Here is a 25,967-nt window from a genome sequence, read left to right on the forward strand (position 1 = left end):
AGACACTCAAATATGATTTCAGACTGAATAGAAGTGTTTCACAGTCACCCTCGTGTAGAATAAACTTTCACGAACATTCTCTTCTACAGTAAACTGGGAGAAGTACAAGTGAATTCCTGTTGTACTGAAAGGAGTATTTGGTCTTGGTGGTGGAATAGGAAGAGACAAAAGTGCAATTGTTGTACTCTGCAGTTATTTGGGAATGTCCTGTATGAGGTGGAGTGGTTGTTGATGGTGATGGAAGATTAAGCTAAAGCACGTTACGGAGAGGAGTTCTTTTTGCAAACCAAAAAGAAGGAAATATGAAGAAGTATCTAGTGGAGGGACCAATTAATTTATCAAATATTTTGTTCATCTGTCATGATACCTATTTTCACGGCCCAGATTTTGTTTCATAATAACTTTGAGAAGAACATTGGTAGTTTTTTTTAAATTGTCTTTAGTATGTTTAATTTGATAACCTGCTTGCGAAGAGCCTTGGCATGTTTTGTGATATTAGAAGTATTAAAATTGTGCTTGTTCTTATTGTAATCTTGTATTTTGATTTAATGCTTGGAATCCATGTTTCCGTGTAGAAAACCAATGCTGCGTGCCCTGCATGAATATTATGCCTTTTCTAATATGTGATGACTAGAACCCTCCAATGTACTGCAGGAATAGTCTAAGGATTTATATCTGTTGCAATATTTTTACCACTGTGTATACTATCCTCTTGGTGTAAAGACCGACCTATTAGCCTTCTTGACTATTTTCTGTACTTTTGCAGCATTTTAATGGTCTGTATTTGTGGTTTCCAAGGCTCTTTGTGCCTCCACTGCTACCAACTTTTCACCATTAAGGAAGTACTTTGCATTCTTTTTTAATTTTTTTTTAGTTATAAAATGTATGGCCTTCCATTTGTTTAATCTGTTAAATTTTCTGTGTTAGTTAATACTTTGGTTTTCACTGCTTAAAATGCCACTCCATATCAGCAGCAAACTTGGATATCTGGCTTTCTAAGCTGCTTATAAATAAGGTGAATAGTTGCAGTTTCTGCTGATCCACTTGTTACATCCTAACAATGAGATAAGATGGCATCTAGTAAGAGTGCTCATCCTGCCAGTAGAGAAGACTGGCTGTCCATACAGCTGGATTTGGAAACAAACCAGGCACCATCAAACTCATAGCCAAAGCCTATACAGTATCTAGAGTGGCCAACATTGTTAAGAAATCTCAAGAGTGTGATGCAATCCCAATATTACTGAACCCCTTTCAGCTGCTGTTGTGCAAAAAATCAAGGCCCTGAATCCTTCTCAGTAGCCTGCCCCACATAAACTGACCCATCTCTTAAATACAGTGGCCTTTGAAAGGTGAGACCTGAACTGGACTTGACCTTGCTGTTCTAGCCTCCTCAACTAAGCTTAACTGATAGAGGGAAGAGAAAGTTCACTAGCTTGATTTCTGGGATGGAAGGGCTGTCTTTTTGATTAAAGGTTGATCAGATGGGTACAGAAGAATGAAAGGGTACCTTATTGAAACATGTAAGGATTTGAGTATAGATGCTTTGAGGATACTTCCCCTGGTGGGGGAGTCCAGAACTAGGGAGTATCATTGCAGGATGAAGACAGTGCTTTTAAGATTGAGTTAAGTAAGAATTTCTTTTGCAAAATCTTAGATTTTTTTGGGCATTTTCCAATACAGAAAACTCTAAATTCTGGATAAATATTTTCAGGGCTGAGATTGCTATTTTTCTGAATATTAAGGGTTACAGAATTAGACAGGAAAGTGGAATTTAAGCGTAGGGTTGCCAACAGTCCCATATTGCATGGGATTCCCATATCTGAAAGGAAAGTTGGCTGACCCAGATGACATTGACACCGGATGCTAATTTTCCCCATAAAACCAACAGAGGCCGTGGGGGCGGGGCCGGGAATCCCCAGGACATCCACAACTCCTTAAAAGCAGCAACCAGTGACACCATCACCCAGTTTACTCTGACGGCCTGGAGGAACGCTGTGGAGGCTGCAGCTGAAGATGTGAGGTAAGGACTCGGTATCTCCCCAGTGTCTGCCAGGACCCACTCCCAGGATCAAGTGGGACTTGTGGTGACCCTGGCCACAGCAAGCCCCATCCACAACTTCTCCCTTACTGTTGGAATACAATGTTGGCAACCCTATTGAGGTCAATTATCAGATCAGCCACAATATTATTGAATGGCAGAACTGGCTAAAGGGACCATATGGCCTGCTCATACTTAATGTGTTTATATGTTTATGCGCTAACAGAAATGGATTCAAATCCCTTGCCATCAGACTATTCAGAACCAACTACAATAAAGCATATTCTTTAAGATTCTTTGTAGCAGTTTGACAGGAGACAGCTAAATAGTCATAGTAATTACCAGAGAAGAGAAAACAGAAGGAATTCTGTTTGGTCTGCTCACTTAACTATTAAGTTAAAATCCCAGCTCAGCCAATTCATATACAATGTCAAGCCAAAATGTTCCCAGCCAGATGAAAACAAAATAAAATAACTAAGGAAATGTTAAGCACAACTAGAGTTTGCACTGTCAATAAATAATAAATGATATTGAAAAATCAAAAGTAACTTCATTAATTAGTCATTTCCTAGTATAACTCTAAAAAGTGCCTCTGGATTTTTTGTATCTAACAGAAAAATGCATAGCTAAGAGTTAGAAATAGTGAATAGGTGGAATTGTAAAAGTCATAACAGAATCAAAGAAGACAGGCTCAAAAAAATCTTTGTTTTGTATATTCTGCTTTTATTTGTTCCTCCTGCACTGTAACTTGCACAGAACCTAACACTGATTCTGTTTTCTCTAGGACTGAAGGAACTGACGCTCAGTGCTAACCCTGCTATCACAGTGAAAGGATGGGCACGTCTGATGATTGCAGTTGCACACAGTTCTCAACTTCGTGTTCTTAATTTAGATTATAATCCATTAGGTGAGAAGGTCTAATCATAGATGACAATGACACAGAATATTGCTTTGAGCCAACTCTGTGGGAACCATAGAACATTACAGCACAGAATCAGGCCTTTTGGCCCTTCTTGACTGTGTCGAACCATTTTTCTGCCTAGTCCCACTTACCTGCACCTGGCCCATATCCCTCCATACACCTCTCATCCATGTACCTGTCCAAGTTTTTCTTAAATGTTAAAAATGAGCCCGCATTTACCACTTCATCTGGCAGCTCATTCCACACTCCCACCACTCTCTGTGTGAAGAAGCATCCCCCCAGTGTTCCCTTTAAACTTTTCCTCCTTCACCCTTAAACCATGTCCTCTGGATTTTTTTTCTCCCCTAGCCTCAGTGGAAAAAGCATGCTTGCATTCACTCTATCTGTACCCATCATAATTTTATACACCTCTATCAAGTCTCCCCTCATTCTTCTATGCTCCAGGGAATAAAGTCCTAACCTATTCAGCCTTTCTCTGTAACTCAGATTCTCAAGTCCCAGCAACATCCTTGTAAACCTTCTCTGCATTCTTTCAACCTTATTAATATCCTTCCTGTAATTTGGTGACCAAAACTGCACACAGTACTCCAAATTCAGTCTCACCAATGCCTTATACAACCTCACCATAACATTGCAACTCTTATACTCAGTACTTATGACCCTATCTACCAGTGATGCCACTTTTAGGGAATTTTGTATCTGTATTCCTAGATCCCTCTGTTCTACTGCACTCCTCAGTGCCCTACCATTTACCTTGTATGTTCTACTTTGGTTTTTCCTTCCAAAGTGCAATACCTCACACTTGTCTGTGTAAAACTCCATCTGCCATTTTCAGCCCATTTTTCCAGCTGGTCCAGATCCCTCTGCAAGCTTTAAAAACCTTCCTCACTGTCCACTACACCTCCAATCTTTGTATCATCAGCAAATTTGCAGATCCAATTTATCACATTATCATCCAGATCATTGATATAGATGACAAATAACAATGGACCCAGCACTGATCCCTGTGGCACACCACTAGTCACAGGCCTCCACTCAGAGAAACAATCTTCCACTACCACTCTCTGGCTTCTCCCATTGAGCCAATATCTAATCCAGTTTACTACCTCACCATATATACCTAGCGACTAAATCTTCCTAACTAACCTCCCATGTGGAACCTTGTCAAAGGCCTTACTGAAGACAACATCCACTGCCTTCCCTTCATCCACTTTCCTGGTAACCTCCTCAAAAAACTCTTAATAGATTTGTTAAACATGATCTACCACACACAAAGCCGTGTTGACTCTCCCTAATGTCCGTGTCGATCTAAATATTTGTAGATCCTGTCTCTTAGTACATCTTTTGAAATTCACAACATAAGAAATAGCTTTCTTCCACATTTGTGTAGGTTCTTGATCCTGAATGCCATTGTGTAAGCTATTGGCTAACTGTGAACACAGAACAGTACAGCACAGGAACAGGCTCTTTGGCCCGCAATGTTGTGCCGAACCAGCTAAAATGTATATCATAAAAACCTAAAAAAAATCCCTCCCACCCAATGCCCATATCCCTCCATCTTCCTCATATTCATGTGCCTACCTTCTTTCTTGCCTCATCCCCACACTCCTTGATTTATTCAGTATCCAAAAGTCTATTGATTCTTATCTTGTATATTTTAATAACTATGCATCCTATCTGAGGTAAAGAAATCAAAAGATTTCTTTGCTGAGTAAATAATTATTTCTTATCTCAGTCCAAATTGGATGAATCCTGATCTTGACAAAATGACTCTTCCAAATAGAAGAAACAACTCTCTTGACATCTTACAGGTTTCATTGATAGCACCTTTCATTGGAAGTACAGAAAACAGGCCTCTTCATAGGGAAAATCCAGCATCCGAAGAGTTATTTATTCATTCACAGGATGTGGGTGTCTCCAGTAACACCCCTGTTTATTGTCTATACCTTGGTGAACCTGGAGTCAGCGGAGACCAGATAAGTACAGCAGATTTCCTTCCCTGATGGACATTAGGTAACCAGGTTGCTTTTTACAATAATACAGTACATTAGTGATTACTTTTATTGGAATATTAACCATCTGCAAGACTAGTTATTTTTTTGTCAATCTGTTGAATTTTTACTACATACCCTGCAAATACACAATACTTGCTGTACAGCCTTAGCAAATATTTGTGCAAAGAATCCCTGAGAGCAATGGCCAACATACTGTTCAGTTGTTCCTGCACATTAACTTTACACATTTCATACGATTGATTGCTGTACACTAATTTCACAATATTTAAAAATATTTGAACTCATAAACTCACATTTCCCATAAGAACGCTGGAATATCAGAAAAAGGAATAAGAGTGGGCCAAATGGGCCCTCAGTCCTACCCTGCCATTCAGTAAGATCATGGCAGGTCTAATCAGCCTCAATGCCACTTCCCTGTGCTCTCTTTGGATACATCTTGATTTTCTGAAAGTTGAAATGCCTGTCATTCTTCACCTTGAATAGCAATATTTAAGCTCTGCAAAAAATAATTCAGAAGAAACACAAACCTCTGAAAAGAAATTTTCTTCATCCCAGCACTTTGTGTAAAAGAAAATGCTCACACATCTCTTTTGAACATTCCACTATGACTATCAATGGTAAATTGGTTTGAAATAGTACAGGGTAAAACAATAACAATGCAGAATAAAGTGTTATAGTTACAGAGAAAGTGCAGTACAGGTAAACAATATGATACAAGATCATAATGATGTAGATTGTGGGGTCAAGAGTCCATCTTATCATACTAAGGAACCACTCAGTAGTCTAATAACAGCAGGGTCAAAGCTGTCCTGGAGTCTGGGGGTATGTGCTTTCAGGCTTCTGTATCTTCTGCCTGATGGGAGATGGAGAAGAGAGAATGTCTGGGAATGGTGAGGTCTTTGATCATGTTTAAAGTCAAAGTTGAGTTTGTTCATGCTTAAAATATTGTGCTCAGTTCTGGTAGCCTCAGAGGAAGCTTTCCAGAGAGTGCAGAGATTTATCAGGATGCTGCCTGGATTAGAGAACATGTCATATGCAGAATTGTTCTGCAAGCTAAGGCTCTTTGGAGTGGAGGAGGACACGAGGGAACTTGACACAGTTGTACAAAATAATAGGAGGCAGAGATAGGGCAGACAGCCAGCACCTTTTCACAGTGCAGCAACAGTTAATATGAGAGGACATACTTTTAAGATGATTGGTGGAAAGGATGGGATATGTCAGAACTAGATTTTTTTTCCCCGGAGTGCATGGAATGCACTGTTGGGAAGAAGAGTGGTGACAGAGGCAGAAATATTAGGGACACTTAAGAGACTCTGCATGAATGAAAGAAAACTGGTGGACTTATTGGAGGGAATAGTTAGATTTATCTTGGAGTATGTTAAAAGATCAGTACAAATTCATGGGCCAAAAGGCCTGTACTGTGCTGTACTGTTCTATGTTCATCTATTTTTAAATGGGGACCTTTTATTGTCAAACAATATTCCTTAGTTCTAGAAATTCCCTCTCAGGAAAAGATCCTTTCACCATCTGTACTCTTAGAAACTATATGTCTCAATAAGATCTTCTGTCATATTTTTGTATTCTAATGATTATCGACCCAGCCTTTAATCAAACATCAGACTCTTCATTTGAGAAATTAACTTAACGAACCTTTCCTGCACTTACAGCGATGCAAATATTTTTTTAATTATGGAGATGAGAAGTATTTTGTATTCTAAGTGTGTTCTCATGAGCACACCGTAAAGTTGCATCAAAACTTCCTTGTGTTTATAGTCCATGTGCTTTGCAATAAAAGCCAATGTTCCATAAGCTTGTCTAATTAATTGCTGGATAATGTTTTGAGATTCATGAACTAGGACCTCCAGATTTCTTTCTACTGTGACGTTTTATCAAGTCATAGAGTCATACAATAACATACAAACAGACTCTTCAGCCAATTAAGTACATACTGTTCAATTTTAATTTACATGTGCTTCCCTTTTCTTGACTAAATTCACATCATTTCTTGTCATTCAAAGTTACCTTGCCAACCTATCCTTCCTTCTTACTGGAACAGACCAGCCCTTTACCAGAATCAGATTCAGGTTTAATATCACTGGCATTATGAAAGATCAATCACCTGAATGAAGGATGGAAATTTGCAGATCAAGCACCTATTTACACTCACTAGTTCCTTTTCCTTCTCCCCACAATTCATTCAAGTCCTCCCTGATTCAGTCAATCACCAAAGCACTGGGGGCAATTTACAGTGGCCATTTAGCCTATTGTGAAGGTGAAAGGTGTTCCATTTTTGGAGATCAAAGGGCAACAGGAAGTACACAGGTTCTTGATTGGACACAGCATTAAAAGTTACAGGAAGAAAGCTGAGGAGGGGAAAAAAAGGATCAGCCATGATCAGTGGGGCAAATGGCCTAATTCTGCCCCTGTCTTATGGTCTTACACAGTTAATAACAAGACCAGTAACAAAAGGATCTTGGATTTTCACAGCCTTAAAAGTGGCTCCACAAATTGATAAGATGGTTAAAAAGGCATATGGCATGCTTGCCTTTATTAGTTGAGGCGCTGAGTTCAAGAATTTATGTGCAGCTTTATAAAACTCTAGTTCAAATCAAGTCAAGTCAAGTCAAGTCACTTTTTATTGTCATTTCGACCATAACTGCTGGTACAGTACACAGTAAAAACAAGATGTTTTTCAGGACCATGGTGCTACATGAAACAGTACAAAAACTACACTGAACTACGTAAAAATAACACAGAAAAAAACTACACTGGACTACAGACCTACCCAGGACTGCATAAAGTTAGTCCATGTCTGGAGTTTGCATTCAGCTTTGGTTACCCCATAACAAGGAGGACATGGAAGCTTTGCAGAGAGTGCAGAAAAAGTTAGAGGTTGGAAAAACTTAGATCAGACAGTCAAAGGCTGAAGAGAGGCCAGATAGAAGTTTATAATATGGTGAGAGGCATAAACAGTAGACAGTAGATATCCTTTTGCAAGGATCGGAATATCTAATGCTAGAGGGCATGCATTTAAGATGAGAGGGGGAATGTTCAAAAGAAATGAATATGTAGATAATGGAAAGATATTAACCATGTGTACGCAGACAGAATTAGGTGTTATTAACTTAACTAGTTTTCCACAAACTGTGGGCCAAAGGTCCAGTTCCTGTGCTGTATTCTATGTTTTAAGAAAAGCTCAAGACACCTTATAAGTGTATGAAAAACGAGAGGGAAACTAGGGAAAGAGTAGGGCCCATTGAAGACCAAAGGGGATGCTTGTGCATGGAGTCAGAAAATGGGGCCTTGTATTTAAATGAACAATTTTTAATCCATATTCACTAAAGTGAATAAACATTATAGTTGATCTAATTTGGGATGGTGAAGTTCCAGTATGCAATCATGAAAAAGGAGGATATGTTTTCATGGGCATGAAGACGGACAGGTCCACAGGTCCTGATGAGATGTACCCTAGACTGCCATTGGACACATAAGAGTAGATTGCTGGGGCCTTAATTAATATTTAAATCTTTGCTGACTGCAGTTGAGGAGCCAGATAACTGGAGGACAGCAAATGTGCTACCATCTTTTTAGAATGGCTGCAGACAGGCAAGTAGTTTGAGTCACAAACATGAGAAAATGTGCTGATGCTGGAAATCCAAAGCAACACACACAAAATGCTGGAGGAACTCAGCAGGCTAGGTAGCATCTATGGAAAAGAGTGAAAAGTTATCATTTCGGGTCGAGACCCTTCATTAGGACTGGAAAGGAAGAGGGGAAGTCAGTGCAATATTTCTTACCCCAATTTCTCCTCCTTTCCAGTCCTGACGAAGGGTCTTGGCCCGAAACGTTGACTCTGCTCTTTTTACAGTGATGCTGCCTGGCTTGCTGAGTTCTTCCAGCATTTTGTGTATGTTGCAAGTAGTTGGAGGCTAATTCAGGTAACATAATTGATTAAAAAATATAATTGATAAAATTCTGATTGACAGAATTAATCTGGATTTGAAATGCAGATTTGGTGGGAGATCCTATCTAATTGAATTTTTTGATGAAGAAACTAAATATAAATGGGATGGTGCTAATTATAAGAGCTACAGGAGCAACATGTCATATTCAGTCTAGGTAGCCTCCAAACTGATAGAATAATCTTTGAATTTTCTCTCTTCCTTCTTCAATTGCCCTATCTGGCTTCCTACCTCTCTTCACCTGCCTATCACCTCCTCCTGTTGCCCCTCTTCCCTTTAGCTTATCTTCCACTCTCCTATCGGATTCCTTCTTCTCCAGCCCTTTACCTTTTCCACCTATCACTTCCCAGCTTCTTGCTTCATCCTCCCTCTCCCACTCACTTGGCTTCACTTGTCCTCGAGCTTGTCCTCCTTCCCTCCCCCCACACCCACTGCCCCCCCCCCCCCCGGCTTCTTATTGTGGCATCTTCTCCCTTCCTTTCTAGTTCCAATGAAGGATCTTGGCCCAAAATGTCAACCGTTTTTAATTTGCGTAGGTGCACCAGCATTTTGTGTTTCTAATGTAAATGGATGAGGGCATTACAGTTAATGTGATTTACATAGGCTTAAGCAATGACCCACATAGAAGGCTAGCCCATAAATTTAGAAACCATGGAATCAAAGGTAAATTGGAGAATTATATCAAAATTGGTTTTGGATGATTATGGAGGTAGTTTTAGTGAAGCCTGTGACAAGCAGTATACAGAGTCTGGTGCTGGGACACCTGCTGTTTGGTATAACCATTAACAACTTGTAAGAGGAATGAATTCATAAGTTTATAGACAGGTGGTATTGTTGAAAGTGAGACAGGTAATTAGACCACAGAATGATATTGATCAACTGGGGCACAGAATATTAGAGTCAGGAAGTTGTGTTGCAGCTATATAAATCTTTATTTTGGCTTTCCTTGGAGTATTGAGTGCATTTCTGGTTGCCCCCTTCACAGGAAGGATACCAAGGCTGTAGAGAGAGTTCAGAAGAGATTTACTGGTTTACAACCAGTTATAAGATGTTGGACAAACTTGGTTTTTTCTGGAGCTTTGGAGGATAAGGGGAGATCTGAGAGGTGAAGAAAGGTTAGATAGCCAAAATTTTTCACCTAGGATTGGAATGTCAAATAAAGAGCAATAAGGTGAAAAGGGGGCAATTTAAAAAGGATGTGTGTGGCACCTCTGTTTAAACACAAAGTAGTAGGTGTCTGGAATATGCTGTCAGTGGTGATAGTGACATTCAAGAAGCTTATAAGTAGGGTTATGGATATCTAGGTAATGGAGAGATAGATTGTGGGTCCACATTCAAACAGAAGGGACTAGTTTAATTTGGCATCATGTTCAGTACAGATACTGTGGGCTGAAGGGCCTGTTCTTGTGCTTTTCTGTGTTCTAACTGGTAAGTTGAGTTTGGCAGTTGCAAGTAGAATGTAGTCCTGATAACTGTGAGGAAATACATTTTGAGAGGTAGGACATACACCATGAATGATAGTGCCTCGTATATTGAGGGATAAAGAGATTTTGGTGTACAAGTCCTAAGATCCTTATTGGTAACAACATGGGTGGTTAAATCGATGATAAAGGCATTTGGGATGCTGCTTTCATTGGTTGGGGGGTCGAATACAAGAACAAGGAGGGCTTGTTACAACTTTACATTACATTGGTTAGGCCACAGCTGGAATTGTTTGTGCAGTTCTGGTCCACACACTATAGCAGGGGTGTCAAACTCATTTTAGGTCACGGGCCGGATTGAGCAAAATGCAGCTTCATGCGGGCCGGATCAGTCGGACGCATGCGAACGCAGCTTTCGTTGCCTCCGTTTTTTCAGCCTGCTCTCATATGTCTCAGTCTCTGCTATAACTACAAAGTGTTTCACTTTACAAATTCTGTTTCTTATGAAGAAGACTGCCGAATAAACACTAAAAACCCTGAAAACCTTGTACCTGAATAAACTCAGCATTAGCCATATCATACGCCATAGGCGCTTCGATTACTGGGGCCAGCTTTAATAGTAATTAGATATTATCTCGCGGGCCAAAGATAATTCCACCGCGGCCGGATTTGGCCCACGGGCCTTGAGTTTGACATATATGCACTATAGGAAGGATATGATTGCGCTAGTCAGGGAGATTCACCAGGATGGAGCATGGTTATGAGGAGAGGCTGCAAGAGCACCTGATCAGGGTGTGAGAGGCTCAGACAGAGTAGATGGAATTTTTTCTGATGACAAAGTTATTTAAAGCCTGAGGGTGTAGGTTTAAGGTGAAGAGAAAGAGATTTAAAGAGAATCCTCTGGATTCTTTTTCATCCAGAGGATGGTTACAATCTAGAATACCTTGACTGAGAAAGTGTTGGAAAAAGGGATTCTCACAAAGTTTCGAGAAGAATCCAGATAGTAGGTTATGGGCTGGTAAATAGGATTTGTGTAGATAAGTGTCTGATAGTCAGCATGGATATGATGGCTATTTCTGTGTGGTTTGATCCTGTAACTGAGCTACGGTAAACTGGTTTCAATCCAGTGCTGTCTCTGCGAAGTCTGCATATTCTCACTCTGACCAGGTGAGTTTATCTCTGCTCCAGTTCCCTCCCACTTCCCAAGCTGTGCTGGTTGGTAGATCAACCAGCTTTTAAACTTATTGCTGTTGTGAGTGGGCAATAGAATCAGAGTTGCGATGATGAGCTTGAGAGAGAACTGGTTGTAGGGCAGTAAGTGGTGGGGGAGGGGAGGAATGGAACTGATGGCATTGTTACAATGGGGTAGAATTGATGGGCCAAATTCACTCCATCGATGCGGTATGAATATACAAGAAAGATGGGAAATTGAGTAGAATGGAGGATTGAGGTTACAAGTTAACAGACGCCTGGTGATCAGATTTATGGACTGAATCACTCAAACTGTGATTGTTCTCATCAACAAAGTGCAGTAAGTAATGATTAAAGTGTATTAAACTGAAAATAAGTCCTTTGTACCTGGTTACAGATCAGGTGGTAGACGCATCTCAAACCCTGTAATGGAGAGGCTGCATTAATTGGTGGTCACTTCCATTAAATTACATTAATATAGATAAATGTAACTAAGCCTGCTGGCGATCCAGTCGGAATGTTCCACAAATTGCTCTGGATTTCTAAGCCTTATAATAGAACGTGGAGTCAGTCTCACTGGGGCTGATATTACCTTCACAAGTCAGAACAGCTTGTTTGGAAGCAGGTTATTTTTAGACCAAGAACTATTCCCTTTACTATCAAGATGTTGCATAGCCTAGCAACAGCAGCTGACGTCAGGCACCAGATTTCCATGGCAACTGGTTACATTTTATCAGTGCAAATTCATTTCTACCCAGAAACATTGATTAACTAGATAAGGGCACTATCAGTATTTCCAATGAACTGTTTGTTGAAGCTTTAATTCAGAAGAACCTTACTGTAAGAGTGAGGTATATTTACCTAAATATACACAAAAAGATGACTGTGACAATTTGATATGGCTTATAATATGATCACAATGAAGTATTATCCCCCGATACTCTGATTCTGCCCTTCTCTTAGATTTAGAGATTATGTGAAGCAGTTACAGATTAGTACTTTCGGCAGAATGATTTTGGGAAGTTCAACGACGGATTGGTCTTCGGGAATTAATTAAGGTGAATTACAATTGGATACGAGAATAAGGTGGATTACAGCATGGATACAGGCCCTTTGGTCCAAAACTTCCTTGCTGACCATGGCGCCCTATCCCAGCTAGTCCCAAATTCCTGCATTCAACCCATATCCTTCTATACCAGCCTTTCATGTACCTATCTGCATGCTTCTTAAATGTTGTTATTGTACCTGCTTCAACCACTTCCTCTGGCATCTTCTTCCATATACTCACTACCCTCTGCATGAAACAGTTAACCTCAATGCCCTTGTAAAATTTTCCCCCTCTCATCCTAAGTCCATGCTTCCAAGTTGAGGACTCCACTATCGTTGGAAATAGACTGTTACCATTCACCTTATCTAAATGTGACTGTAAAAGTATATTATTGCATAAACCCATCTGGTTTAGCAGTGTCCTTCACAGAAGAAAATCTCTCATTTCACACAGTGATTACAGACCCCAAATGTGATTTTTCATAGCCCTTTTAGGTTGCATCTCCATTCAAGTACAATTCACTATGCCAGTGATGTCCTTGGTGTCTATCGTGACAGTCAATATATTTTATATTGTCGTTATTTACTTAAATCTAACAAATATACTGTATTTACTTTATAAGGAAGAAGGGAAGCAGAAAACCTGTTTTGCCTGAATTTAGTGCTGTAGTGCATTATTTTTTATAGATAATCTCCTACCACATTCAAAGATTCACCACTAATCCAGAAGCACTTGGAACATTTGACATATTTTTGCCCTGCTGAGGCCTATTTCTGGCCTAACTCTGGTTCTACAGAGACAAGAGATTCTGCAGAAGCTAGAAATCTTGAATAACACGCAAAATATGGAGGAACTCCATGGCTCAGTCTTGATCAAGGGTTTCAGTTCGAACCATCAACTGTTCACTTCCCTCCATAGATGTTGCTTTACCTGCTGAGTTCCTACAGCATTTTGTGTATGTTACTCAAGTGCAGGGGTTCCCAATCTCTTTTATGCCATGCAGCAATACCATTAAGCAAGGGGTCCATGGGCCCCAGGTTGAGAGACTCCTGCTCTAGTGCTACATCATGTGATTTACTCCTAAAGCTATCAAATTGACTAAAGATGGAAAATGAGTGTCTGCCACTGTTAATGAGCTTACCGTTCCTTTGCATTTTAGTTATTGAATGGTTAACCTGACCACATAATCAGAGGCATGCTCATTTCTGGATAAGTCATGTTATATTTCTCTGTTTCTGCTCTTCCTTCTGCAGGTGATCACATTGCTGGGATGTTGGCAGTTGCCGTGGCTTCTAGTCGGACTCTGGAGGTAGTAGACCTCGAGGGAACAGGCCTCACAAACCAGTCAGCTCAGGTATGCAGCCACTTGGTCTCATTAGAGAGCATGGTTTTCTAGTCATTACTGTCCTTTAAGTACTGGAAGCGTAAAAAGCCATGAAAATTGGGTTCCTAGTCTTTATTTATTATAATCCCCCATTTTATCAAGAAAATAGAGTTGGAAGCTTCCAGCTGACTGAGGTGCAACATTGTCAGTAATACCCTCGATGTTGTAGAGATTGCAAATTCTCATGAATGTTGTACAGTGTTTTTATGTTACGTGCCCTCCACAATTTTTCCTGCTGCCAGTGGGTTTCCCAATGAAAGCTCTGCATCTGGAACGGTTGTAAAGGGGAAGAACTGCCAAAAATGTGGTCGTCTGTGCCCAGTTGACAATATTGTTACTACAGGTGAGGGGAATGTATCCCATTTTCACAGATCGTAGACTAGATGTTAAATCCTATGAGTCTTTGGGTTTGAAAATAGTTGGGAGGTTAAATGTGGTGAAAGTGACAATGCATCAAGAGCTGCCTCCAGCTCACACTTCATGATGCACTGAAATATCTTCAATGGAGGAGCAAGCTTATCAGCATCAGTATGTGACTGTCTTACAAGGAAGGAGATGAACAAGGGGATTTTAGATGTAATTGCATGTGTCAGTGCAGTGGTCACTGCCAAAAGCAGTGATACCACCATGCATTGTGTGTGTTGATAAGAAATTGGGGATGAGCAGCAATTCATGCGTCTCCAGTCTGAAAACAGCCTTTCACTATTACTCTCTAATTCCTTTCATTTTGTCAGATTTCTTGCTGCTTTAACCATTTTATCCTATGGCCTTACATTTTGATGGCAAGTAGTAATCCAGAATTTATGTGAAACTATCACCGTTTTGAATGCTCATATATACCATATTACCATTATTTCCCTACTTTTTTCATCAAAACACTCTATCAAGCCAGTTTGAAGTGATTTTGCTTACTATTTCCATTATTTTTGTCATGTTCTCGATGTCATCTGAGAAGGATGCAAAGGCACCAAAATGACACCATTATGTAATTGATCAACATTTCAATAGTGCTTCACAAAAACAATATTAAATAAAATTTAACAGCAAAACACATAGGGAAATGACAGGAAAGATGATGAAAAGATTGGCAAGAGTTAGATTTCCACTTTTGGAGCTGAAATCTTTTACCTTGCAATTTGTATCCCTTGGTGAATATCACCCAGGCAGGATATGTTTGGGACTTTACAGACTGTAACAGCCCATAGACAATGCTCTAACTCTGCTTTTGGTTTGTCTGTTTCAGATATTTCTGGATATGGTTCAGAATTATCCCACCTCCATGCGGAGCCTCATCCTTGCAGAAAATAACATCAGCCTGGAACTGCAGCAGCAAATCTCAGATCTTTTGTCTGAAGGAGAAGAAGAGGAAGACAATGATAATGAAGATCAAGAAGATTCAGAAAGAGAGAAAGATATCTGGATTAATCAAAGCAGTGAGAAACCGTTTAAGTGGGGCACAACTATAGTTGAATCAAAATTTTTAAGTGTTGCAGTGGATATCTCCATCATGAGAGCTGAGGGAAAGAGTACATGGGCTTTATGACTAATGCAGGGAGAGTTGGAGACCAGTGGTTTGAAAAGGGAGGTCTGGAGGCCACTAACCCAATGAGGTCTTTGGAGGATAGGGTTACCTGCAATAGTTACTGCGTTAATTACATTCAATGTGCCTTTGGTTGTTTTTGAGAACCATGAACAACCGCTGGATAAGTATGACTCATTTACATTTTTATTGGTCTAATCTTCACGTTGGCAATGAATCATAGACAATCATTTGTGGCAGATTAAGAGCCCATTCAGCCCATGGCAGCTAGAAATTGAGCAACATAATTATACTTACCGATCCTTGCTCTGTAACCTTGTAGGTTCTAGCTCTTCAACTGCTCACAATACAATTCTTAAAGATGATGTGGGTTTCTGCCCCCACTCCCCACCTTTCAGGAAGTGAATTACACACCCTTTATATTCCTCAGAAAAAATTAAACTCTGCTGTATTCCCTCCACTAATCAGCATAATTAACACCACTGACATTCCCTTTACTGATGTATCTGATTATTAGCTTCTTCTTCTCAAATGGCAGAGTGAATTCCGTCATACTATGATCACTGCCTCCTTAGGGTTCCCTTATCTTAAGTTCCTTAATCAAGTCTAGTTCATTACACAACACCCAGTCTAGAGTTGCCTTATCCCTAGTGGGCTCAACCCCAAGCTGCTTTAAAAAGCCATCTTGTAGGGATTCTACAAATTCCTTGTCTTGGGATTCAGCACCAACCTGATTTTCCAAATCAGCCTGCATCTTAAAATTCCCCATGATGATCATAACATTGCCCTTTTTACATGCCTTTTCTGTCTCCCATTGTAACTTGTAACCCATGTCCTGGCTATTGTTGGGAGGCCTGTATACAACACCTATGAGGGTCTTTTTACCACTTCAGTTCCTTAACTACACCCACAAGGATTCTACATCTTCCGATTCTATGTCACCTCTAAGGGTTTAATTTCTTTTTTTTTAAACCAACAGTGCTACCCCATCCCTCTGCCTGTCTGCCCTTCCTTTTAGTACAATGTGTACCTTGGATGTTAAACTCCCAATTGTGATCTTACAGCCAGGACTCATGATGCCCACAAAGTCCCTCTACCTGTACTTTTAGAACTTTTAGTCCTGTTGTAACTTGTCATTTTCTGCAATAATGCTAAATTCAGCTGAATTAGGATGGCTACCTCCAATATTCTCTGCTATTGCCACCCTATCCACTTACTAGTTCAGTCCTTAACACCCAAGTTCATAGCCCCCTGAAAGCGGCTGCACAGCTTGACTGAGTGGTATCGAAGGTGTGTGGCATCCTCGCCTTCATTAGTTGAAGCACTCAGTTCTGCAGTGGTTAAAGCTGAGGGGAGATGAGATTGAGGTTTATAAGATTATGAGAGGCATTGATGGAGTAGAAACTGGTATCTTCTTCCCATGGTCGAAATGTCTAATACTAAAGGGCAATCATGTGATTGGGGATGCACAGGACAAGTTTTTTTTTTAATAGAGTTGTGGGTGCCTGGAACGTGCTGCTAGGACGATTAGTGGAGGCAAATACAACAGAGGCATGTAAGAGGTTCTTAGGTAGGCACATGGATGGAGGGATGTGGGCATTGTGCAGGCAGAAGTGATTAGTTCTGTTGTGCATTTAATTACTAGATTAATTAGTTCAACAACCATCATGGGCCGAAGACTGTTTTCTTATTGAACCTTCTTCTTCCAAATATTCTTTGAATGCTTTTCAGGAAATCTGCACATGCTGTGTTTTTTACTCTACCATTGCCACTGTTAATGTTACAGTCATTGATGTTACGGGTTACTAATGCCTTCCTATATTTGTACATTTCTTTTGATTCTCTCTTCCTATTTGAGGTCATATAGTACACTCCCAGCAATACAATTCACTCCTTTTTGTTTCACAGTTCAACCCAAATGGTCTCACTTGTTATATAAAAACAGAAAATGCTGGGAATACTCAACAGGTAGTTCAACCTGAAATATTAAATTTGCTTTCCTACCCATTCATGTAAGCTGACTTGATATTTTCAGCATCTTCTCTTTATATTTTTAGATTTCTACTATCTGCAGATTTTCTTTCCATTTGCCCTTATTTATTGATCTAGTGTTGGTGCGTGGCCTAGTGGGCAAGGCATCAGACTAGTAACCTGAAGGTCACTGGTTCGAGCCTCAGCTGAGGCAGCGTGTTTGTGTCCTTGAGCAAGGCACTTAACAACACGTTGCTCTGCGACGTCACCGGTGCCAAGTTGCATGGGTCCTAGTGCCCTTCCCTTGGACAACATCGGTGGCGTGGAGAGGGGAAGGCCTGCAGCTTGGGCAACTGCCAGTCTCCCATACAACCCTGCCCAGGCCTGCGCCCTGGAAATTCCAGGCACAGATCCATGGTCTCTCGAGATCGACGGATGCCACCACCATTTATTGATCTAGCACATTAACTTAATTGTTACTGTAATTGTTTCTCAGCCAAGAAGGCTACACCTCTATTTATAATTAACTGCACCTAATCTCATCTGTAACAAAGTATGCCATTCCTCCCAGCTTTATGCTACATTACAGTAAAGATCACAATATAACACACCCAAATATCTATCAACCTCATTTCCCCACATTAATTTCCAAACCTTTTTGAAGTAATACATACATAATTAAGCACTACCAAATTCTTTGTTTCCTTTTTCCAGTCTGTTTTATGCTTTCAACAATCACCCAGTAAATCTCTGCCTTCAACGTCCAACTTTGCTTCCCTCATTTTTGCTGCCAAGTTCCCATCTCCTGCCAACCTCATTTAAACCCTCCTCTGGAGCAAACCTAATGCAATATTCCATGTGCTGTGCCAGTTTTGATCAAACCTATCTGGTTTGTACAGTTCCCTCAATTCAGTCTCAAAATCACAGCCATACAAAGCTCTCCTTCCTGCACCATTTCAACCATCTTTTATTTGCACTGTCCTATCATTCCACTGGCATGTGGCATTAGGAGTAATCTGGAATTTGCAACTGTTTATGTTCTGTTTGCTAAATTTAATCTGAACTCCCTGTAATCTTGTTGTCAAAGCCTGTGATACAAGAGGATGTTAGACTGGCTGGCTAACAGGAAACAAAGATTAGGCAAAATGGGTTGGGGAAGATGCCACAACAATCAGTTTTCAAGCCTCAGTTGACAATCTGCATTTGGATGAAGGGATCAGATTTCTAATGAGACAAGATAGGTAGAAATGAGATTGTGAAGAGGATATAGAGTGTCTACAGAAGTATGGGTATAACAGAGTGAGCAAAGATATGGCACATGCAGTATAATATAAATAAATATGAAATTTCCCATTAGCAGAAGAAAAAAATCATAATATTATCCAAATAATGAGAGAGTGCAGAGTTCTGAGATGCAAAGAAACCTGAGTGTCCTAATGCATAACTTGTGAAAGGCGAGTACACAGCTGCAGCAAATATTTAAGAAAAGCTAATAGAAAATTAATCATTTATTACTCAGGGAATTGAATACAAAAGTTGAGAGGTTATGATTCAGTTATGTAGGACAACGGTGAGACCAGATGTGAAACACTGAGAAGGATGTAACAGTTGAAACAATTCACAGAAGGCTTCCCAGACTAGTATGTGGAATGGGTTGTCTTATGAGACTGAATGGATTAGGTTTGTATTCAATGATGATTCGAAGAGAGAGGAGAATTGGATTGAAAACACAGAATGCTGGCAGAACTCAGCAAGTAAAGCAGTAATTGTGTAGTCAAAAGATAAATGTTGACGTTTTGGCTTAAGATGCATCTATTGGACTCTATTGATGCTGCTGGACCTACTGCATTCTTTCACTTCCAGATTCCACCATCTGCAGTCTCGTTTATCTTCACATTCTGAAGAGCCTTGGCAAGGAGGGTGTGGAAAGGAGGTTTCCTCGTGGGTGGAGAATCTACAACTGGGGGGGTCACTATTTAAAAATAGGCAACTCCTCTTTGAGAGAGGAGTTGAAATAATTCCCCCCAGAGTGTCTTCAAAGGGAAATTGAAGCAAAGTTTTGAATATTTTTAAGCACTAATAGGTAAGGTACTTAGAAACATAGAAACACAGAAAATAGGTGCAGGAGTAGGCCATTCGGTCCTTCGAGCCTGCACCGCCATTCAGTATGATCATGGCTGATCATCCAACTCAGAACCCTGTACCTGCTTTCTCTCCATACCCCCAATCCCTTTAGCCACAAGGGCCATATCTAACTTCCTCTTAAATATAGCCAATGAACCGGCCTCAACTGTTTCCTGTGGCAGAGAATTCCACAGATTCACCACTCTCTGTGTGAAGAAGTTTTTCCTCATCTCGGTCCTAAAAGGCTTCCCCTTTGTCCTTAAACTGTCACCCCTCGTTCTGGACTTCCCCAACATCGGAAACAATCCTCCTGCATCTAGCCTGTCCAATCCCTTTAGAACTTTATACATTTCAATAAGATCCCCCCCTCACTCTTCTAAATTCCAGTGAGTATAAGCCTAGTCGATCCAGTCTTCCTTCATATGAAAGTCCTGCCATCCCAGGAATCAATCTGGTGAACCTTCTCTGTACTCCCTCTATGGCAAGAATGTCTTTCCTCAGATTAGGGGACCAAAACTGCACACAATATTCTAGGTGCGGTCTCACCAAGGCCTTGTACAACTGCAGTAGAACCTCCCTGCTCCTGTACTCAAATCCTTTTGCTATTGATGCCAACATACCATTTGCCTTTTTCACCGCCTGCTGTACCTGCATGCCCACCTTCAATGACTGGTGTACAATGACACCCAGGTCTCGTTGCATCTCCCCTTTTCCTAATCGGCCACCGTTCAGATAATAATCTGTTTTCCTGTTCTTGCAACCAAAATAGATAACCTCACATTTATCCACATTAAATTGCATCTGCCATGAATTTGCCCACTCACCTAACCAATCCAAGTCACCCTGCATCCTCTTAGCATCCTCCTCACAGCTAACACCGCCGCCCAGCTTCGTGTCATCCGCAAACTTGGAGATCCTGCATTTAATTCCCTTGTCTAAATCATTAATATATATTGTAAACAACTGGGGTCCCAGCACTGAGCCTTGTGGTACCCGACTAGTCACTGCCTGCCATTCTGAAAAGGTCCCGTTTACTCCCACTCTTTGCTTCCTGTCTGCCAACCAATTCTCTATCCACATCAATACCATACCCCCAATACCGTGTGCTTTAAGTTTGCACACTAATCTCCTGTGTGGGACCTTGTCAAAAGCCTTTAGAAAATCTAAATATACCACATCTGACTGTTTCTGACTGTAAAGGACCTACATTTGTCTTGACCAATCTTTTTCTTTTCACGTATCTATAAAAGCTTTTACAGTCAGTTTTTATGTTCCCTGCCAGCTTTCTCTCATAATCTTTTTTCCCTTTCCTAATTAAGCCCTTTGTCCTCCTCTGCTGGTCTCTGAATTTCTCCCAGCCCTCAGGTGTGCTGCTTTTTCTGGCTAATTTATATGTTTCTTCTTTGGACTTGATACTATTCCTAATTTCCCTTGTCAGCCACAGGTGCACTACCTTCCCTGGTTTATTCTTTTGCCAAACTGGGATGAACAATTGTTGCAGTTCATCCATGCGATCTTTAAATGCTTGCCATTGCATATCCACCATCAACCCTTTAAGTATCATTTGCCAGTCTATCTTAGCTAATTCACGTCTCATACCTTCAAAGTTACCCTTCTTTAAGTTCAGGACCTTTGTTTCTGAGTTAACTATGTCACTCTCCATCTTAATGAAGAATTCCACCATATTATGGTCACTCTTACCCAAGGGGCCTCGCACGACAAGATTGCTAACTAACCCTTCCTCATTGCTCAATACCCAATCTAGAATGGCCTGCTCTCCAGTTGGTTCCTCGACATGTTGGTTCAGAAAACCATCCCGCATACATTCCAAGAAATCCTCTTCCTCAGCACCCTTACCAATTTGGTTCACCCAATCTAAATGTAGACTGAAGTCACCCATTATAACTACTGTTCCTTTATTGCATGCATTTCTAATTTCCTGTTTAATGCCATCCCCAACCTCACTACTACTGTTAGGTGACCTGTACGCAACTCCCACCAGTGTTTTCTGCCCCTCAGTGTTATGCAGCTCTACCCATATTGATTCCACATCCTCCAGGCTAATGTCCTTCCTTTCTATTGTGTTAATCTCCTCTCTAACCAGCAATGCTACCCCACCTCCTTTTCTTTCCTGTCTATCCCTCCTGAATATTGAAAATCCCTGGATGTTGAGCTCCCATCCTTGGTCACCCTGGAGCCATGTCTCATGATCCCAACTATATCATATTCATTAATAACTATCTGCACATTCAATTCATCCACCTTGTTACGAATGCTCCTCATATTGACACACAAAGCCTTCAGGCTTGTTTTTACAACACTCTTAGCCCTGATACAATTATGTTGAAAAGTGGCTCTTTTTGCTTTTTTGCCCTGGATTTGCCTGCCTGCCACTTTTACTTTTCACCTTACTACTTTTTGCTTCTACCCTCATTTTACACCCCTCTGTCTCTCTACACTTGTTCCCATCCCCCTGCCACATTAGTTTAAAGCCGCCTGAACAGCAATAGCAAACGCTCCCCCTAGGACATTGGTTCCGGTCCAGCCCAGGTGCAGACCATCCTGTTTATACCGGTCCCACCTCCCCCAGAACTGGTTCCAATGCCCCAGAAATTTGAATCCCTCCCCCTTGCACCATTTTTCAAGCCACATATTCATCTGAAATATCCTCCTATTTCTACTCTGACTAGCACGTGGCACTGGTAGTAATCCAGAGATTATTACCTTTGTGGTCCTACTTTTTAGTTTATCTCCTAACTCCCTAAATTCACCTTGTAGGACTTCATTCCATTTTTTACCTATATCGTTGGTACCTATGTGCACCACGACCACTGGCTGTTCACCCTCCCATTCCAGAATGTCCTGCAGCCACTCAGCGACATCCTTGACCCTTGCACCAGGGAGACAACATACCATCCTGGAGTCTCGTTTGCGGCTGCAGAAACGCCTATCTTTTCCCCTTACAATCGAATCCCCTATCACTATAGCTCTCCCACTCCTTTTCCTTCCCTCCTGTGCTGCAGAGCCACCCATGGTGCAATGAACTCAGCTGCTGCTGCCTTCCCCTGATGAGACATCTCCCTCAACAGTATCCAAAACAGTATATCTGTTTAGGAGGGAGATGACCTCAGGGGACTCCTGCACTACCTGCCTACTGCTACGCTGTCTAGTGGCCACCCCTTCCCTTTCTGCCTGTGTAGCCTTTACCTGCGGTGTGGCCAACTCACTGAACGAGCTATTCACGACTTTCTCAGCATCGCGGATGCTCCAGTATGAAACCAATCACAGCTCCAGACGCTCAATGCGGTCTGCCAGAAGCTGCAGTTGGACACACTTCCTGCACACATAGTCGTCAGGGACACTGGAAGTATCCCTGATTTCCCACATGCTGCAGGATGAACAAACCACGGGGCCGATCTCAGCTGCCATGACCTACCCAATACTTGCCTCAACTTTTGAAACTTTCTCCTTTGAAAGGAACTTACCCGGCCTTACCTCACTTGGAGTGAAGCTCGTCCTCCGCCTCTTCTCGTCGAAGCCTCTCGAGTCAAAGCCTCAAATCTCCACTCCTTCACTTGCCCACTCACTCACTTGATAAACAAGAGGGTAAAAGGTTACCACCAGTACTTATGGGTGCAGATTTGAATTTATGGTCAGATTAGCTGTGACTTCATTGCATGGCAGAGTAGGCTCGAGGAGCTAACTGGCCTCTGATCTGCTCCTAATTTGTATGTTTGTAGGATTTCGTCCTCCATGTATGTGGTCACATAGAATAAAAACCAAAAATAATGACTAAATTTTTAGACACAAATATTTGACCTCGATTCATGAATACTACCACTGTGGCCCATGAGGCCTTAATCCCACTCTGCATGGTGTGCAAGTTAACTGGGGAAGAGTAATGAATGCTTCCGAGTCAATAATGATGACCATTTTCAAAATGCAGTGTTGTTTAATAACTCCCCCCCCACCCTTCTGACCACTTTTACCTCTATCTCACCAGATCAAGCGTCACCGACTATCCTCATGTCAACGGGCCTCGAAGATTCTCTGCTGGCAGAAACGGAAATGTAATAGTTGTCGATAGCAGGGTGTGTTGTGCCACTGCTGAACTCAACCACACAGCACTATCATTAATGTCTCCTTGTCTTGCAATGCTGCCATTGAACTTTTTCACTGGACAGAACCAGGACCCTGTCCATATTTTGTCACTTGGATCACAGAGCTGTAGTCCTTAGGTGATAATGACTGAGAAAGCACCTCCAATCATTTCACATCAGCTACCTGTCTGCATTATTTACTTTGAATAATTTATTGAAATTCTATTAGTCTGATCAGTCACTGCACTGCAAAGCAAGAGAAATGAATTATGTGAAGCACTGGAATGTTTTGATGTGATAATGCACTGTGTAAATGGAATAGTTATCTATTATTGGAATAGCTTACATAGATCCTGTATTCAGCTTTGCTATCTCCTCTGAAGCTGCTGACTGTCCTGTCTGTAAAATGAGAATCTTACAGGGACTCACTGAAGAATTACTTTCTGCAACCTTTCCCAAGTGAAATTATGAACCAATTATGGAACCACAATTCTCTTCACTGATCTAGAATGAGCCAGAGGTGATAATATTAAACTGCAGTAGTTAATGGAATAGTCATTCTTTCCCACATAACCTCTGCTGCCACCTCCAAATGGTTTGAAAAGTAAATTGGGTTCTCACAGAATAAACACAAGTTATTTAACATCACATTGTTATGCAGACCCACATCTGACCCCATCTCTGAAACCTGGAGTCTACCTTTGTACTAGGCTCATAAATGGTGACAAGAGCAGGCCAGAGACTGTGGTGAGTGACTGACTTAATAGTTCACAAAGCATTACAAGCCACAACTCCAAAGTGTGATGGAATACTCTCCACCTACCCTGATGAGTACAGTTTCAGCAACTCACAGGAAGTGCCAACTCCATTCAGGACAAAGCAGTTTTCTTGATTGGCACTCCATCAACTACCCTCCATCACTGAAACTCACCCACAAGATGGATCATAGCAACTCACCAGAGTTCTCCAATGAGCCAGACTGTCAAGAAGGGAAGAACAGGCACTTGGAGCACCACCATCTCGTGACTCGTACATTGGTCAGAGAAATGAAGATAGCTCCAAGTAGATGGGATGTTGCTTCCAATTCAATTTTATTGAGAGGGTTAAATAACAAAGTTCTTTAAAGAGAAGTAAAGATGTGGTCCTGCACAATGTCTGCTGAAAACCAAGAAGCAAAGAGGAATATGATAAATTAACTTTTAATGAGAGTGAATTATAATAGAAATATCAAAGAATTTATTTTTTGATAAATTTTATTCTGTTTTTAAGCAACAAATAATTTGCATCTAGAAAATGCTGAGATGTCCAACAGCAGATGAGCTCTCTGTACCACCAGAGCTCTGACTCAGGTTCTGTTTGGGGTGGAGCTCAGCTGGCTGTCAGGAGAAATATCTAGATACCTAGCTTGCATCTGTGTTATCCCTCACAGCCGCATGTGCACACACGCACACACAGTACAAACTTTAAGTCATTGTGTGATGCAGTTGACTTGAATACTGAGCCGAAAGCAGGTAGAATTATCCCTGCACATTCTTCCAATGTGGAGGCTGCCAGGTGAGGTTAGTTGAACTGTGGAAGAAACTAGATTTAAGAAAATAATTCCAAGCAACAAAACCCAAATAAATTACATATCTGACATTAGAACTGCAGAGATAGCTATGAAAACTGATGCTGATATGTGTACATCATGAAATAAAATTTCATAATCCCAACTAAATCAGATCCGTTTCTCTTTCCACGGCTGCTTCCTGTCCTGCTGACTGTTTCCTGCATTTTCAGTTTCAATTATCATGTCACAATGCTTGCTTGCTTATTCAAAAATAAACACTGCAGAATTAAATGAACAGATTTCTTTCATTGTTTAATAAAGCAGTATACTCAGGATTGCGGCTTGACAAAGGTAAAAAATAATGAATAATTTCTTTCTGGAACCAGGCAGAGGAGAGAATCTTTGGAAAGAAGCTGTCAGAGGTCTAGCACAGAAATAGGTGCTCTGGGTGCTATTGACTTAGAGTTCAGGACCTCCAACGATTGCAGGTCAATGCGATCGGTAAGTGGATACAATTGACTGGCAAGGAGAGTCCATTTACTCTGGTGTCAGACTGTTGTTGCTGCTATCTGCAGAAGGGCTGAATAGGCCTGAGCTCTGAGGGTTTGCATAAAAGAGCAGCTGAAGACCCCTTCCAGGTCACAGGCTGGTCCCCTGAGGGATGAACAAAAGTGGTACACATGGTTTCTTACTAGCTGATAC

The 25,967-nt window shown here is 41.1% G+C and overlaps 1 protein-coding gene across 2 annotated transcripts in view; it reads left to right on the forward strand.

Annotated features, from left to right (window-relative positions):
* The window catches only part of lrrc73 (leucine rich repeat containing 73), a 42,346-nt gene extending 16,786 nt beyond the window's left edge, over positions 1–25,560 (forward strand). Inside the window, exons 3-6 of one of the 2 annotated variants that reach the window (XM_073056203.1) lie at positions 2,823–2,945; positions 13,851–13,951; positions 15,225–15,414; positions 23,620–25,560. In XM_073056203.1, the coding sequence (XP_072912304.1) occupies positions 2,823–2,945; positions 13,851–13,951; positions 15,225–15,414; positions 23,620–23,690 (485 nt within the window). In that variant the 3' untranslated portion in view covers positions 23,691–25,560. The remainder of the gene's footprint in view (positions 1–2,822; positions 2,946–13,850; positions 13,952–15,224; positions 15,415–23,619) is intronic. The other variant, XM_073056205.1, reaches the window with a different exon arrangement.
* The last annotated feature ends 407 nt before the right edge of the window (positions 25,561–25,967 follow it).

This window comes from Hemitrygon akajei, chromosome 9 (assembly GCF_048418815.1).
Source record: "Hemitrygon akajei chromosome 9, sHemAka1.3, whole genome shotgun sequence".
Taxonomy (NCBI): Eukaryota; Metazoa; Chordata; class Chondrichthyes; order Myliobatiformes; family Dasyatidae; genus Hemitrygon; species Hemitrygon akajei.